The 17,513-nt window shown below is 41.9% G+C and overlaps 1 protein-coding gene across 1 annotated transcript; it reads right to left on the bottom strand.

Moving 5' to 3' along the window:
- Positions 1-4,481: 4,481 nt before the first annotated feature.
- On the bottom strand, positions 4,482-12,528 carry SLC35E3 (solute carrier family 35 member E3). The gene is made up of 5 exons (XM_075276314.1): positions 11,930-12,528; positions 9,346-9,456; positions 7,197-7,355; positions 7,011-7,093; positions 4,482-5,111 (listed from the first exon to the last, which is right to left on the bottom strand). The coding sequence occupies exons 1-5, from the start codon at positions 12,314-12,316 to the stop codon at positions 4,925-4,927; spliced, it is 927 nt and encodes a 308-aa protein (XP_075132415.1). The 5' UTR covers positions 12,317-12,528; the 3' UTR covers positions 4,482-4,924.
- Positions 12,529-17,513: the final 4,985 nt, after the last annotated feature.

The raw sequence follows: 17,513 nt of genomic DNA, 5'->3' as shown, positions 1-17,513 counted from the left end.
ACTTTCTCTTAACATTATAAATACGGGAAAGCCGCCAGCGTTTCCGTAGATAAAATTGACATGCTGCAATTTGCAAAGCCGCAACGGCTTTGCAAATCGCAGCGTGTCCGCGCTGCGATCTTTTCTGCAAAGTGGGGATGGGATTCGCATGAATCCCATCCACTTTGCCTGCATTGTACAACGCTGCGATTTTTCCCGCAGCGTCTCCACTGCGGGCAAATTGTGGCGTTTTGGGTCCGTGGGGCCCCGGCCTTACAGATGTTTTTAGAACAAGTCAATGGCTACATACTCAGTTTCTTTTGTTTTTATTTTAGTTTTACACTCACGTTAAAAAAGGGTGAGTGGGTTGGTTGGAAAAAAAAAAACAACAGTTTTTTCACTGAGAGTTAAAAACTAATGCATATCTGATGTAAATGGGGGTCTAACACGTTCCCCAAGTATATTCAACTTTTAGGGAGCCTTCACACGGAGTAAACACACATGTATTTTTGCAAAATACACGTGTAAAAATACGACTCCCATTGACTTCAATGACATTTTACAGTCGTATTTTTACACGAGTAAAAAATATCATTGAAGTCAATGGGAGTCTTATTTTTACACATGTATTTAGCAAAAATACACGTGCGTTTACTCCGTGTGAAGGCTCCCCATATGCTAGGTTCACACTATTGTTACCATGATATGCTTAAAATCGGCTAAAGAAAAGTCCTGCGAGGAAGACTTTTCTCTTCCCCATGTTCAATAAGGTTGGAGGGATCAGTGGGTTTCCACGTGAAAGAGCATGTGTAATGCGAGAGAATTTTAGCATAATACACGAGTATATAATACACATGTAAAAATAACACTCCCATTGACTTCAATGACATTTTTTACACGTATGCAAAAAAACGCACATTTTTTGGCATGTTTTTTACACGTATAAAAAAATGTCATTGAAGTCAATGGGAGTCTGATTTTTACATGTGTATTCTTTACACGTGTATTATGTAAAAATGAGTGCGCATTTACGTGTGCACAGGCCCTAATACAGTCCATTTCATACAAGTCGATAGAACCTGTTCAGACATCAGAAAGTAAAGAGGAATTTTAGGCAGACATCTATCTCGGATTCCTGTTTATTTTCTGTCTCCTGGCTTACCATAGTGGATATAAAGCATCAGCAGGTCCTTGCGGTTTTCCACCACTGATTAGGTCTAGAGATGAGCGAGTACTCTTCGGATCAGCCGATCTGAACAGCACGCTCCATAGAAATGAATGGATGCATCTGGTACTTCCGCTTTGACGGCAGCCGGCCGCTTAACCCCCCGCGTTCCGGCTACGTCCATTCATTTCTATGCGAGCGTGCTGTTCGGATTGGCTGATCCAAACAGTACTCGCTCATCTCTAATTAGGTCCAAAAAAATGGGTCTAACCAGTGGGGACTCTCAAGCTACGGCCTCTGAATCAGCTGTAGAATCCACGGCAAGATCCAGCAGGACTTTTTTTTTTCCAGCATCCAGCACTAATTGTTTTCAATGGGAGGCAGAATGAGGGAAGAATCTGCCGCTGATTTGAGGGTGAAATCCGCTGCAAAATCAGCACCAGATTCCACCATGTGAACAGGGCCTGATTCTGTTAACAGTGCAATGAACGCTTTTATCTGTATTAATGGAAGTGCTCAATGCAAAGACTGAGTGGGCCCCACAGCTACATATAAAAATATATACACAGACAGGGTATAATAAATATATGTAGGGACATAAATAGATAAGATTCGGTCCCATAGCATATTTTTGAATTGGGTTCCCCCCCCCTTCATGGCATAGCGCCCCCTTTCCTGTCCACCACACAGTATAATGCCCCATTTAAACACACTAAAATGTCACACAGTGGCTCCTTCCAACAGTATAATCTCCCACAGCAGCCCCTTCACAAGGTATAATGTCCCATAGTGGCTTAACTTAAGTATACCGATATTATCACTATATGGTCACTATATAGTGCTATATATCAGCTCTACACAGGGCTCTACAGACAATTTAGGTGAATACAGTACAGTATCATTTAGTGACTTAGGGTGCATTCACACTACTGATACGCTGCCTGATTCTAAACGTTAAAACACGTTCAGAATCAGTGCATATAAAGCAGTTCCCATTCATTTCAATGGGAGCCGGCATACAAGCGCTCCTCATTAAAATGAATGGGCTGCTTTTTTCACTACGAGCGCTCCCATTGAAGTGAATGGGAAGTGCTTGCGTGTACGGCTAGCTCTGCTCATGCCGAGCCGTACACGTGGGCACTTTACATTCACTTCAATGGGAGCGCTCGTAGTGAAAAAAGCAGCCCATTCATTTCAATGAGGAGCGCTCGTATGCCGGCTCCCATTGAAATGAATGGGAACTGCTTTATACGCACTGATTCTGAACGTGTTTTAACGTTCAGAATCAGGCAGCATATCAGTAGTGTGAATGCACCCTTACAGGTGATGTCTCTTTCATCTGGACCACCATGGCCACTTCTTCCAGTCTCTGTAAAGTTTGCAGCATAGACATCTTTGGCTCCTCAATTTTCCAGGCACTTGACCCACATTGTCCTCATCTGCACACCCATAATGCTGCCACCCCCAGTTATAAAATATATAGCCCCCCATAATGCAGAATACCCCCAAGTACATCTTTAAATTAATAACTCCCCTGAAGACACCAATCTAGTTAAAAGTAAAAGATGTATTAATGGCGGCGCCAGGTTGGGGTGCTATTTTTTTTTTTATTTAACTGTAATGTTTATTGAAATTTTGTTTTATAACAGTGTAGAAAACAGAACAATCATAAGCACAGAGTGAATGGAAGGGGGTAATATCCCCAAACAAGAAGGTGCAGAACACACAGAGGGAGAGACAGACAAACAGAAACGAGAGGGGAAGAAAGGAAGATCTAGAGTCAGAGACCATTTAAAATGCAGTACATGTACCAAGGGGACCAGATGGAGTTGAAGGCATCTAGGGTATTGTTCAGATTGGCAGTCGGTGGGGTGCTATTTAAAAAAAAAAACAAAAAAACCTCAGCACCTGGCAGCCCAGTGGGCCCCCTCAGGAGCTTGGGGCCCTGGCACTTGCTTGGTTTTGCTGGAATGTGACGCCGACCCTGCCTAGTCCCACCCCTTCCTGCTTTTGGAAGAAACTGAGAGTTTACTCTGCAAGAGATGAGTAATGCCTCTTCTCCTCCAGCTGTAATGTATTCAAAGTGCACAACTGAAGCTAAAGCTGAAGGGAATACACGCAGTCCTACATGCAGGACTTTTGTGCCCATCTGTTATTTTTTAACATTAAAGTCTATGGGTAACAGACAGGTGTCCGTTAGTGTTTGTTTTTTTACTGTCCATTGTTTTTCTGCTCATGCTCAGAAAGCAGAAAAAAAATGGACATTAAAGAACCAGAAACTAACTGATAGTAATAGACACTAACTGATGCTAATGTGTCCTTTTTTTTAATTGATCTATTAAATGGAACAGTTAAAAAAAAAAAAAAAAAGACATTAGCATCAGTTAGTATCTGTTATTGTCTGGTTTTTTTTAAATGGACACAATCATAACAAATGTCCAACAGTAGTGTGAACCCAGCCTTAGAACTCATTTCCATCTGTCAGAGTACAGGTTAAAGGCATGATTTCTGAGAACACATCTCCATTGCAGGGTCCAGTGGTGGTATGCTTCACAGTACTAAATACATACCATGGTCATAATAATGAAAAGGATGGCTTTCCGGTTACACAGAGACAACTTCACTCATGGCAGTGAGCGTGTTTTTTGTTTTTTTCTTTTTTTAAATATTGCTCTATGGATATTGCCATCAATATGTGAGAGTAGGAGATGTTGAGGGTATTACCTGACTGGCAGCACTGCCAATCTTCTTCATGGTTTACCAGACACAGATCCGTACAATTTTATAGTGGCTAGTACTGCAGCTCAGTCTCACTTGTATTGGGGTGATGCCTTGACTTGGACCCCCACTTATCCTTAGGATAGTCCTCAAATATCAGAAAACCCCTAAAATGGAAATTCTGAAGCATTAGCGTAGTTGTATTTTTTCAATCAAATCTGACAATCTTAGGGAGCCTTCACACAGAGTATACGCTCCGCTCATTCTGAACGTAAAAGTCGTTCAGAATGAGCGGCGTAAAAACCAGCTCCCATTGATTTCTATGGGTGCTGGCACACGAGCGCTCCCCATTGAAATCAATGGGAGGTTTTTTCCCCTATTGCTTTCAATGTGATACGCGCATATCACATTGAAAGCAATAGGGAAAAAAAAGCCTCCCACTGATTTCAATGGGGAGCGCTCATATGCCGGAACCCATAGAAATCAATGGGAGCTGGATTTTACGCCGCTCATTCTGAACGACTTTTAAAGTTCAGAATGAGCAGAGCGTAACTCCGTGTGAAGGCTCCCTTACAGTAAAACAAAATATTCTGAGACGGGTTTATGAAAAGCCTTCACATTTATTCAATATGAATACTGAATATTTGGGGGTCCTTCCAAATACACTTTGAATATGCACTCATAGAGGTTTCAAAGGTTTTTTTTCCAGGGAGTCCAATATGTTTTTGCTGTCTGGAACTGAATCTACTGTTACCAGGTAGAAACATTTCATCTTAATGCACACAACATTTCCATTTTAAAAAATGTACTTAAAAATCCTTCATTGACATCAGTAAACTGTTAATTGTTGGCATTACCATTTATAAGAAAAATGAGATGCTTACAAGTGCAATGTACACAACTCAAAAACAGTGTATAGTGACACGTGCATTGTGTCAATGGGTCATATACATCTTCTGGCACGCCGAGTATGCACTTTATGCTGAAGCGGTGTATATGCTCCTTTTGTCCTTTTATTCTTATAGGGTTGGCTTCAATAACTGCTGACTTAAGAGGCAAGAATTAGGGTCTCTGAACCAATTTACTTTTGTTAACTTCTTGTTCATTGAGTTTGAAGTGAGTATAAGCCAAGATACCAAGCATTGTGCAAACTATCCCAAAGCCTTGATTTAGAGAAAGAGGGTCCTGGAACAGGATGTATCCTCCTAGAAGAGTGATGCAGAACTTGAAGTGCCCAAACATATTGTAGCTAAGCTAAAGTTAAGGATAATCATCAGAAAAGCAATAAAGGTTAACATAAGAAAACAGACATTAGAGCAGGTATACTTCAAGAGATGCGGAAGAGATTTACAAAAGGATAAGGGCCTATATTGCTGAAACACTGATTTTTTTTTTTTTTTTTATTGAAGACTTGCAGTTTTTTTTTAAAATTTTTTTAAGCTAAAGTCAAATGTGGCATGAAAAGAAATCGGAAATATTTGCTTTACTGAAGCCGCTGATTTGCCTCATCGGTCATGTGAGGCCAGGACTTCCACCAGAAGAAGCCCCGGTTTTAGCAGCAGAGGACACGGACCACTGGGGACAGGACAGTATATATTTCCCACCCCCACCTCCTTGCAGAAAACTGTATATCCTGTACAACACCTGTCTCCTTTCCAGGCTTTGGCTCAAAAACCACAGCAAAATTAGCAGCAAAAAAAAAAAAGAAGCAACTTTTCCAACACACAGGGTCTTAGCCTAAAAAAAAAAAAAATTCTTTTAGATCGTTTTGTAATTCTCTCTTATGCTTATATGCAGTGGATGTCCTGCAGATTTTCAGTGCAGAATCCACACATAAGGTACAATGTCGTGAATTCACTGGCTAAATCTGCACATAAAATGTGGTTTTAAAACTTCCGATTTCAGACCCACTATGCAGAGTATAATATCTACTGAGTGTAAATACAGTCATAATCTCTAGTACCCAACAAGGCATGTTTAGACCTTTTTAAGTGTTTCCAGTTTATACACGGATGACTGATAGCACCTATCTCCAGACCTGGGGTCCCAAGAAGAGAATGAGTAGAGAGGTGGCTGCACATACACATGGCTCTCAATAATCACTTCTATGGGAGTTACAAAAGAAAAAAAAAAAAAAAGCACATGCTCAATGTCTGTCCAGCAGTTTCTTATGCTTTAGTCTACAAGGATCTTTTTTGCTGATAGCCATCTAGGTGCATCTATCTGTAACACTCTGAGCACAAATGAGCCATGTGGTTAATGGATATGGGTACAATAATTTCTTTTCCACAGACCCATTTGCCTCATTGGGTGAATCAGGTCTGTGAAAACAGACCCAGAAGCTTAATCCATGACAAAATAAAGCATGTTCTATTCTTTCACAGATCATGGACAGTGCATGGCTGAGGAAGTCTGTTGTCTGAATAGGCTCTTAGAAAGGTTTGAGACATTTGTTTCAATTTGTGTCATTTCATCTAAGGCAACATTTTCCTTTAGGTAGCAGTTTGCCATCTTGTCCAAGGAGCATATGATTCAGAAAATGTTAAGAACCAGCAGCATTATAATTGGAAGGGTTAGGAAAGTTACATACAGCTACGTTCCAGTCGGAAAAAAAGTTCTGTGTATCAGCCGAGTTTACCAGGTCAAATACAACTATATTTATGATACATGCACACGACCAGTTGTGCACACCAAGGGGAGACTGATTTCATAGTGGAATTCACTTGTATGACATCCAAGTGACATCTGTCCCATGTTGAATTCAATGGGGGTTTCTTTTCCGCTCCAATGCCACAGAACAGGATAGGACTTGATCTATAATCATTGGAATGGAGTATCAATCCCCCCCCCCCTCCATTGGAAGAGTCTTGATCTGCATACTTAGTTGTGTGCATATGGTCTTAGGCTGGTAAATCTGCCCATTACACAGACCATCTTTACAAGACCAAAAGCTTTTTGGCTCTGTTCCCAGTAAGGTCATTGTTCATAATGGAGCCATTGTAGCAGAGCACGGATCAAATATATATTATTCTTTATATTTTCCAACTCCTATAATTACAAGGTGTATAAGCTACAGCTCTTCATATCCCTTTCCTGAGCTACTTAACAATGTTAGCGATTGCAAAGAAAAATAGTGTGAAAAGGATACGTGACAGGGGAAGTATTGCCAATGATCCAGTAGATGGACAGGTTTACAGTGAACGCAATGACTCCAGACAAAATCACCATCACCTTAAAAAAAAAAAAAAAAAAAAAAAAAAAAAGAGAGAAGAACATGTGACTAGTTCCAATAGCTACTGTAATATTTATGCATCTGAACAGAGATAAAACTTACCACGGCTGTAAGTGACCATGGTCCAAATATTCCTCCTTCACCAACCATAGGTTCAAAGAAAGGTATGACGGACAGCAGCATACCCGAAGATAAAGGTGCTTGGTAGTACAGCAGCTGCATAGAGTTTACCTGTAACTCGTGTTGCTTGGCTCCAACCCACTACAAATAAAAGCAAAATCCAAAGAGTAGATGAAACCAAATAAAGATACAGGGGTAAAGGGTAAATTATGTAAACCACTACACTTTTGCATTGTGGAGAGCATATACTGTATGTATAGATGGAAGGAAAACACAACATCTTTTTAGTTTCACCCTAAAATACATGATCTTAGCAGACTAAGAAACAAACAGTACTTCTGATTTCTGTAGAAAGATACTTGGGTGGCAGCAAGGCAGACCATAGGGCACACAATGCCACTATCAAGCATGATTGAGAAGTGGTAAGAACTGGTCCAGGACCCTTGTGGGGCCTTGTAGTTTGAGAAATAAGGGGGTATCAGAAATTCATCAGCATTGAATCCAACATTAGAATGAACATCATTACATGTAAACTAAAGAAAGCATTTACACTGGACTGTGGACTGACTTACCGGGGAAAGTGTATATGCCAGACTGTCGATCGCGGCCTTTTATATTAGACTATGCACAGGCCAATGACATCTTTTATGCTAGGCCGACTAACCAGTGGACGAAGTTACATTGGACTGTAAATATAAGGGTTGACAATAGCACACATGAAGCGCCTCACTCTGACACGTAACACTTGTCAGAATGAGCGGTGTGTTACTCTGTGGGAACGGAGCCTTACTAAAGAAGAAAATGAATATGTGTGTTGTCTCTAATGCTGGAATTACTATATACTAGGAGGCTGTTCACTTTGCTGGTGATATTTTTATATTTATGCCCTGATGTGCCAAAGTTTTCCAGGACTTACTGTATATAAGTCACAACTACATGATCGGTGGGGATCTGACACTTAGGACCCACACTGATCAACTTGGTTGAAGAGAGCACAGCGGCCTCATCACTGAAGGTCAGCATAATACAGCGTGTCAGATATCATAGGGAGAGTGCTGTGGCCACTTCAACCAGCTGATCAGCAGGGGTCGCAAGTGTCGGAATATAAATCCTAAAAAAAAAAAAACTCCTTTCAAATTTACCACTAAATTATGGTAGTTTCAAACAGTCTAAAAATATTGCTATATAACATAACTAGCTTTTACCCGCGACTTCGTCTGCGGTGATTGGAGAATTGGGCGGACACAGACGTGTGAAACTGTAAAAGTGCTTTAAAAAGTTTGGGGGGCTAGCAAATGTGATGTGATGTGTTGTATTGTGTATGTCGTGATACAGACAATGTGATGTGTTGTATTGTGTATGTCGTGATACAGACAATGTGATGTGTTGTATTGTGTATGTCGTGATACAGACAATGTGATGTGTTGTATTGTGTATGTCGTGATACAGACAATGTGATGTGTTGTATTGTGTATGTCGTGATACAGACAATGGGATGTGTTGTATTGTGTATGTCGTGATACAGACAATGGGATGTGTTGTATTGTGTATGTCGTGATACAGACAATGGGATGTGTTGTATTGTGTCAGACAATGTGATGTGTTGTATTGTGTATGTAGTGATACAGACAATGTGATGTGTTGTGTATGTAGTGATACAGACAATGTGAATGTGATGTGTTATATTGTGTATGTAGTGATACAGACAATGTGAATGTGTTATATTGTGTATGTAGTAATACAGACAATGTGATCTGTTATAGTGGAAAGCTATATGTAAATGTGAGTGAGTAGAGTGAGGGCTACTCCTGAGGTGACAGTAAGGAGTGTGCAGGCAGGTTGAGGCAGGAAATGCCAGGCAGTGTGTGTGAGTCTATAGCTGGGGCTAGGAGTCCTGCTTTTGTGAGTCTCCTGCTAGGAAGCCATGTTTAGTGGCACCAAAAATAGCCTGTGACTCAATCCTAAGGGAAAACTATGTTTGTGGAAAATTGCACGCAAATCCGTCCAGGCGTTTTAGCGTGATTGAGGAACAAACATCCAAACTCACAAACATCCAAACACACAAACTTTCACACTTATAATATTAGTACGATTTATTACACATAAAAGAAACAACTAGAGAGCTACAAACCACTTGGTAAAGGGATGTGACCAGAACACCCAAGGCAGCAAACACCATTCCCAAGATGTTAAACTTCACATCGTAGTAAGAGTTCAGAAACACACCCAACGTAATAGGGACCTGCAAGAAAAATATTATATGTATATCATTAAAATATCATTTATATACTGTAACTGATCAAAGGGTTTAGATCTGTTTTGATGGGGCAACCAGATGTGCCAGTGTTGAGAACAGGACTTCAATCCTGTTCATACATTGCAGAAGAAAATTACTGACAGTGTAGGAGCACCTTTACAGGAATCTGGCAAAGGAGGACCTCTCATAGGCCCTTTAGACACAAGAAAAAGAAATAAATTAGGTCTACCTATCTGAATGCAACATTATCTTTTTCCAGCACATAGGTAAATACCATAACAGAATATGATAGATTCCTTTATAAGTAGTTCTGCAAGATCTTAAGTTTTTTTCCTCCTATGTGAATAACGGAATATACAATGTACAAAGACTTCTGTGTTTTCATCGCAAGATGGAATTTGAAATATACGTTCACATGAATTTCCATATACACAAATCTACATGAAAAAAAGTGTGCAACTTGGCAAAGTTATAGTTTTATATTGTACTACTATGTTACTATCGTAGGACTTAGGGGATAAATGTCACCTATAGTGACATCCTCTCTTACCTATAGTGGGTTGTTCCACTGCTAGAACCTTCACCTTATCACCAGATAGGGGTCCCCCAATTCCTCCTAACTGCACAACAATGGTAAGGGGAGATTTTGAATAAAATAGTGATCATGCATGTGTCTTGCTGCTCCATTGAATACCTGCGGGGCTGATGGAATAGTAGTTCTTGGAAATGTTAGCTAATTGTTAACCCTTTCCCAACATCCGCCGTACTAGTACAGCGCATCCCGGGTGTGTAACTATGGCGGCTGCCCGGGAGCGGAACGGCCGCCATAGCCGCCGTTTGTCTACTGCTTTACGCAGTAGATCGGAGGCATTAACTCTTCCGGCACCTAGGTCAAAGCTGACTGGGGCGCCATTTTCCCGGCAGCGCGTGGGCGCCGCCATTTTCCTGGTGATCGCCGGCACCCGGAGTAAGCTCCAGGGTCAGCGTCACGTTACTATGACAGCCGGGAGCCTTGTGAAGGCTCCCCGGCTTGTCATTACATTGCTCCTATAGCAGGCTATGATACATAGCCTGCAATAGAAGTGACGGTACTTTGCAATGCATCGCAAATGCAAAAAAATATATATATTTTTTAAAAGTAAAAAAAAAATACAAATTTTTTTAAAAAGTATTAAAAATTCAAATCACTCCCCTTTCCCTAGAACACATATAAAAGTAGTTAAATACTGTGAAACACATACATGTTAGGCATCCCTGTGTCCGAAATCGCCCGCTCTACAAATCTATAAAAATATTTTTCCTGTACGGTAAACGCCGTAGCGGGAAAAATAGTCAAAAGGGCCAAACTGCCGTTTTTTCACTGTTTTTCACTGGAGAGAGGCTTCTATATATCTGGTATACAGTGGGCAAAACTTTGCTAAGTCATGAGCACACCTTTTTAGGTGCTGCCTTCTGGAAGAAGGCCCATACACCTTGCAGTTCGTTGGATAAAGGTTTTAATTCAATGAAGAATGAGCGGTGGGAGATTTAATAAGCCCTTTATGCCAGTTTTCAGATGCGTCTACAATACATCGTTCCTTGCCATTTTTTATGAAGGTTGGTAAAGGTGTCATGTCCCTACAAACCTGATATAACTCACGAGAAAGCTCATTGTGAGTTATAACTAAAATTCACAACAGTTCCAGACTCTAGATTTCAATTCTGATGACAGGGAGAACCAAAGCTTCCTAATAACTCAGGTATAGATAGCACTGGCATGCAGAACGCCAGGCAAAATATATTTCCACCAATTTGTTTTTTCCCCGCCTTGGGTGCTTTTTCAGGTCAACTGAGGCTGATGGAAGCAACCTATGATGTATGATGTGTATAGGCCATCATTGTTAAACATCACTATAGCCACTACCTCCCATTCGCTTGTATATCTGCAGTCAAATTCCCATAGACTGTTGAGATTCAATCTCCCAGCATGTCCAGCTGGCTTAGTGTCTGTACTAAACTTGGCCTGATGTTTTGCATATCTGCCAACAAAGTTTTTACAAAACTGTACCACGCAGTCTTATGTTGAAAAAAATAACATGCCCCATATTGCAACATGGTGTAGTCAGTGCATAGGTCAGCAACCTTCGGCACTACAGCTGCTGTGAAACTACAACTCCCAGCATGCTCCATTCACTTCCATGGGAGCTTCAAGAACAGCAGAGCAAATATGCATGCTGGGAGTTGTAGTTTTATACAGCTGGAGTATAAGAGCCCAGCTGAGCTGTTATTGGAAACAGATGACGGACATATCTTTATCCACATATGACTATATACCAGTTGGAATGTGTGCATCATTTTGGTGTGGAAACATCCATGTGACAGGACTTTGCCAACAGTATTTCAGATTGGAATCAATACAAAATAACACAAAGTCATTTCATATGACAATTCAATATACAAAATAGGAGGCTGCACTCACCAAGGTGAGCTTGATCCTGAGGGAGAACGTCTTTCCGTACCAAATGGTCTGGATGAGGATGATGACAGGAGTGGTCATAACTTTGGCCAGCTGATAGGTCCCTATGGTGTTGTTCTGAAGGGACAGGTTGGTGAAGACCACAAATCCACAAAAACTAAGGGCTAGAAGCAACACCTTAGAGGCAGGAAGGCTCTTGGGGCAAAAGACCCCAAATCTCTGGCACAGATACAATCCCAGCCAGGTGACCACAAAGTGCACCAGTGTAAGGCTCATGTTGGGGAAGCCATGATGGACATAGATCCACTTATTGATGAACACGATACAGATTGATGCCAGCAGGTTTGCCAGAAGGCCAGCAGCTATTCTCCAGGGACTAGATGCAGGCATGCTGAGACCAGAGTTCCTGCACTATGGTAATAAGAGCTAGTAGTGATGGCACTTCACCCAGGCTGCAGGGTACAAAGGTAAGAAAGCTGGGCAGCATAGACTAAGAGCAGGGCACAGGAGGCTGCCAGAGACAAGAGGGTGTCACATTGCGGAGCACTAACTGCAGCCGGCGTACAGGGAGCACTACTGAACCCTCCTACCCACCACACACAGCCCCTGGACTCCAGCGCATGCGCAGCGGTGCCACAACTGGACACGTCACAGCGGTTCATTCACTGGAAGCTACAAGGCGAGGCTGTGCCCAAACCAAAGATGGCTCCTCTATAGCACCGAGGACATGATCTATGACGGCTTCTCCTCACTGCTGCAAGTGCACTCTGATTGGCTGGCATAACTGCTCTGTGATTGGCTGGTGTCAGTGCTCTGTGATTGTGCCTTGAAGAAGGAAGGTGTTTGTGCTTGTGCATGTGGCGTTCTAATCCTTATCACTATAGCAAGTGAAGAAGTAAGTGTGCAGATGCCCACAGTGTGCATGTACTAGATGCATGTATCTAATCCTCTGTAATCCTCTGGCATGTTATACTGTGTGCAGATGCCCACCACATTGTGCATGTACTAGATGCATGTATCTAATCCTCTATGTAATCCTCTGGCATGTTATACTGTGTGCAGATGCCCACAGTGTGCATGTACTAGATGCATGTATCTAATCCTCTATGTAATCCTCTGGCATGTTATACTGTGTGCAGATGCCCACCACAGTGTGCATGTATTAGATGCATGTATCTAATCCTCTATGTAATCCACAGGCATGTTATATTGTGTGCAGATGCCCACAGTGTGCATGTACTAGATGCATGTATCTAATCCTCTATGTAATCCTCTGGCATGTTATACTGTGTGCAGATGCCCACCACAGTGTGCATGTATTAGATGCATGTATCTAATCCTCTATGTAATCCACAGGCATGTTATATTGTGTGCAGATGCCCACAGTGTGCATGTACTAGATGCATGTATCTAATCCTCTATGTAATCCTCTGGCATGTTATACTGTGTGCAGATGCCCACAGAGTGCATGTAGCTAATCCTCTATGTAATCCTCTGGCATGTCATACTGTGTACAGATGCCCACACTGTGCATTTATTAGATGCATGAATCTAATCCTCTGGCACGTGCGATACTGTGTGCATGTTCTGGTGCGTGTATCTCAGCTTGCATATCAGTGTTAGATCGTACATGTGGAGTACATGTGAAAGCCTTGCAGGTTTGTATTGGCTAATGGGGGGGTTCATTGTTTTGGGAAAGCTGTATCTCAGCAACGGTATGTTCGAGCGAGTTGGGACTTGGTCTTAAACCTTCTCGGATCTGTGTGCCAAATTTAGTGAAGATCGGTCCAGTCCTTTGGTCGCGCATAAAGCACAAACAGAAAATACTTTTTATATTGGGAGAAATTTGACTTTCATTTATAATATTTCATGCATTTTATTGTTTTTTTCACAGATTTTTTTGGGCTGGAAACAGAAGGAGAAAAAAATCTGCTAAGCAAGTGTTTCTGCAAATCACTGGAGCAAAGCACGTTAACGATCCTGGATGCTCAGACTGCCTACGTTATTACTATGCGTGCAAGAGAAGTGAAATGTAATGCTAAGTTCACACGGAGGGCGGTGGGGCAGATTTTTGCACAGCCGCATCACTCTTAGGTCAAAACCCGACTTTCACGCCTGAAGGGCAGCCTGCCTCTTCTTTCCGTGAGTGGCATGCTGCAGCTTGGCGGTCTCCATACACCACCATTGTGAGGGGGACTGATTATGACATGTATTACGTGCCATAATCCACCCCTCTGTGCCCGTGTGAACGGGCCCTTAAAGCTCCATTACAAGCATTCCTACCTGTTAGGTCTCTTAGGCTGAGGCCCCACATTGCAGAAATGCAGCTTCATTTGTTGCAGATTTTGCTGCGTTTTTTTGAGCCAAAGCCAGGACTGGATTGAGCAAAGGTAGTAGTATAAGAAGCTTCCTATATATTTCCCATTCCTTTTGTAGCCTTTCTTAGGTTTGGCTCAAAAAAAACGCAGCAAAATCTGCAACAAAAGAAGCTGCGCTTCTGCAAAGTGAGGCCATAGCCTAAGGCTTTTATTGATTTTTGACATGTTGAAGCCCTCATTTCTTGCTGGCTTTTTTTCAGGTCAAAGCCCGCCTGCCATGACTGTCGCGGCTTTTTCCCCCCCGGATTGATTTGGTTACCTACTTCAATTTCACTTTTGCACTTGTTGCTACCTTCATCTTCATGTCCTTGCATATATATGTATTTTAATCAATTTTGTATGATCTAATAAAAATATTTTTTTGTAAATTCTTCATAATTGTACGTGGTTATTATGTTGAGTGTCATACTTACCTCCTTCCTTTTTATGGTGCTATTATTTATGAATCATTAGACCCACTAGGCAAGGAGAAATTTTATATACCATATAAGCCGAGTTTTTCAGCACAGTTTTTTTTCTTTTTTTTTTGGGGGGGGGGACATATCTCCAGAGGCCATCTCCGCTGTAACTCTTAAGGCCAGTTCACACGGAGTTAACGGGGGCGCATTCTGGCACTTATACACTTGTCAGAATGTGAGCGCTCAAAACAGATCACATTCATTTCAATGGGTCGTTACGGGCGTTTAACACTGCAGGAAACCAGCAGCGGCAGGAGCTTGGTGATGCTGTTCATTTCAGACTGCAGAAGTACATACGGTACTTCTGCTAGCAGGTCAGGAAGCAGACACACGCCAGTGCGGGCCTGAGCTTTACGCGCGAAAGTCGGGTTTTGACCCGAGAGTGACCCCACGTCACTCTCTGTGCCAAAATCCGCCCCCCGTGTGAACTTAGCCTTACATTTCACTTCTCTTGCACGCATAGTAATAACGTAGGCAGTCTGAGGATTCAGGAACTTTAAGGGAGCCTTCACACAGAGTAAACGCGTGTGTATTTTTGCAAAATACACATGTAAAAATAAGACTCCCATTGACTTCAATGACATTTTACAGGTGTATTTTTACACGTGTAAAAAATATCATTGAAGTCAATGGGAGTCTTATTTTTACATGTGTATTTTGCAAAAATACACGCGCATTTACTCTGTGTGAAGGCTCCCTAACGTGCTTTGCTCCAGTGGTTTGCAGAAACACTTGCTTAGCAAATTTTTTTCTCCTTCTGTTTCCAGCCCAAAAAAATCTGTGAAAAAACAATAAAATTCATGAAATAGGATAACTGAAAGTCAAATCTCTCCCTATATAAAAAGTATTGCTGAGATACAGCTTTCCCAAAACAATGACCCCCCCCCATTAGCCAATACAAACCTGCAAGGCTTTCACTCATATTCCAACTGCCAGACACACAGTCACTCCACATGTACAATCCAACACTGATATCCAAGCTGAGATACACGCACCAGCACATGCACACAGTATCACACAGCAGAGGATTAGATACGGGCATCTGCACCCAGTATAACATGCCAGAGGATTACATAGAGCAGTGATGGAAAACCTTTTTGAAACTGCAACCCAAAACTCAATAAATTATCGCGGAGTGCCAACACGGCAATTTAACCTTAAAACTCTGTGTATCCATAATTGTGGACCCACAAATTACAGTCGTGTGAATGGGGCTTTACAGAGATTGTACTGAAAGGTAAAGGTCTCTGCATTTTTTTATTTTGAACAATTAATGTTCACTATTTACATTGCACAGGATCCGTTTTACGGGGTCCGTGGGTTGGGGGGTTTGAGTGTCCTTAGGGTCTCGTCTTTCTTGTTTTGTCTCGTCGTTCTTGTTTGGGGTGTGTGGGTATGGGGTAGACAGTTGATGGGGGGGGCTTAGTGGTGTTTGGGTGATAGGGGGTGGTTTAATAGTCCATGTGTCTCATCTTCCTCTTGTTTGGCTTCCCTCGCCTCCTTGTTGTTGGGGTCTCTGTGTTTTTGGTTGGAGGCTGTTTTTAGGGAACGTCGTAATGCTTGCAGTCGCTGTCGAACCATTTGTGGGACTGTTTATTGGTTTGTCTTATGGGTTTTGTTAGTTTTAGGCCTGCTAGTTCTGCTGTGGTCTGTAGGAAGTATTTGAGATCCTTCACAGCTCTAGTGACTCCCTGTTGGTCTGGCTGATAGGTGTTTGTACACAGCATCAAATGGTCCACAGTAGCCCCCTCCCCAGACAGTACACAAACATAAATATACTTACCTGAAGAGCTGCCGGGCATCCTCTCTTCTGTTCACTGTGCGCGCTGATGACTTACGTCATCACACCCGCGCTGATGCAGAGGTCACATCTGTAGTGAGGCTAATGCTTTGTCCGAGGACCCGTAGCAATCAAAAAGAGTTCAGTGAAATTATAAATGCTCAAAAGTAACATGACTACCAAATAAAACAAAATCCGCATGGTTGTAGACATGGAGTAATGGCAATTCTAGGAGGTCGTGTTTTGTGAAATTTGTGGGCGTGGTCATTTTGGATAAAACTTATTTGTGTTTATGTCATTGTGTTCTAATCATAAGACTTGATACTGCAGCCTTCATTGCCGAATACAATAGGCTAATCTTCCCCCTGCTAGACTCTCTGGCATCACTGACCTGGTCAGGGTCATCTTGATTCCCTAACCTCCCTTTATACTTCCTACACCTACAGCCCCAACACCCTTAACCCATGCTGGGGACACCTCTGCCTCCTCCTTGCAAATTAATCTACTTGCTCATGCAACTGCCATGTGTTTGTCCAGCAACAACTTTTCACGTTTTTGGGCTTACACTTAGTACATAAAAATCTCCCAACATGTATTTTGAATGTGAACCCTCAACCTGTACAACTCTATACCATACAATAGATCAATGAGAAAAGAGCATTCTCAGCCCAAACAACAAACATGAGCTAAAAGCTTGGGGAACACAGCCAAAATATAGTATGAATAAAAAAGTCATGGTGGAGGGGGCATTCACCAAACTGACCTGAATGTCCTGAAACCTAGTTTTATTGATATTAATATATAGTAAAAAATGCTGCACGCAAACTACATAAAGGTTGCTTGACAGTTACAAATGAAGAAATAGTATACTTGCAATCGTATGACTCTGTGGTGTTACAACAGTCTGTAGATAGCGTCAGCCTTATCACTGACCACACTCTACACTGAACTGTTGAAAAACAGGCAGCCAA

Source organism: Leptodactylus fuscus, chromosome 5 (genome assembly GCF_031893055.1).
Source record: "Leptodactylus fuscus isolate aLepFus1 chromosome 5, aLepFus1.hap2, whole genome shotgun sequence".
Taxonomy (NCBI): domain Eukaryota; kingdom Metazoa; phylum Chordata; class Amphibia; order Anura; family Leptodactylidae; genus Leptodactylus; species Leptodactylus fuscus.
This window is presented reverse-complemented; position numbering and strand designations above follow the sequence as displayed.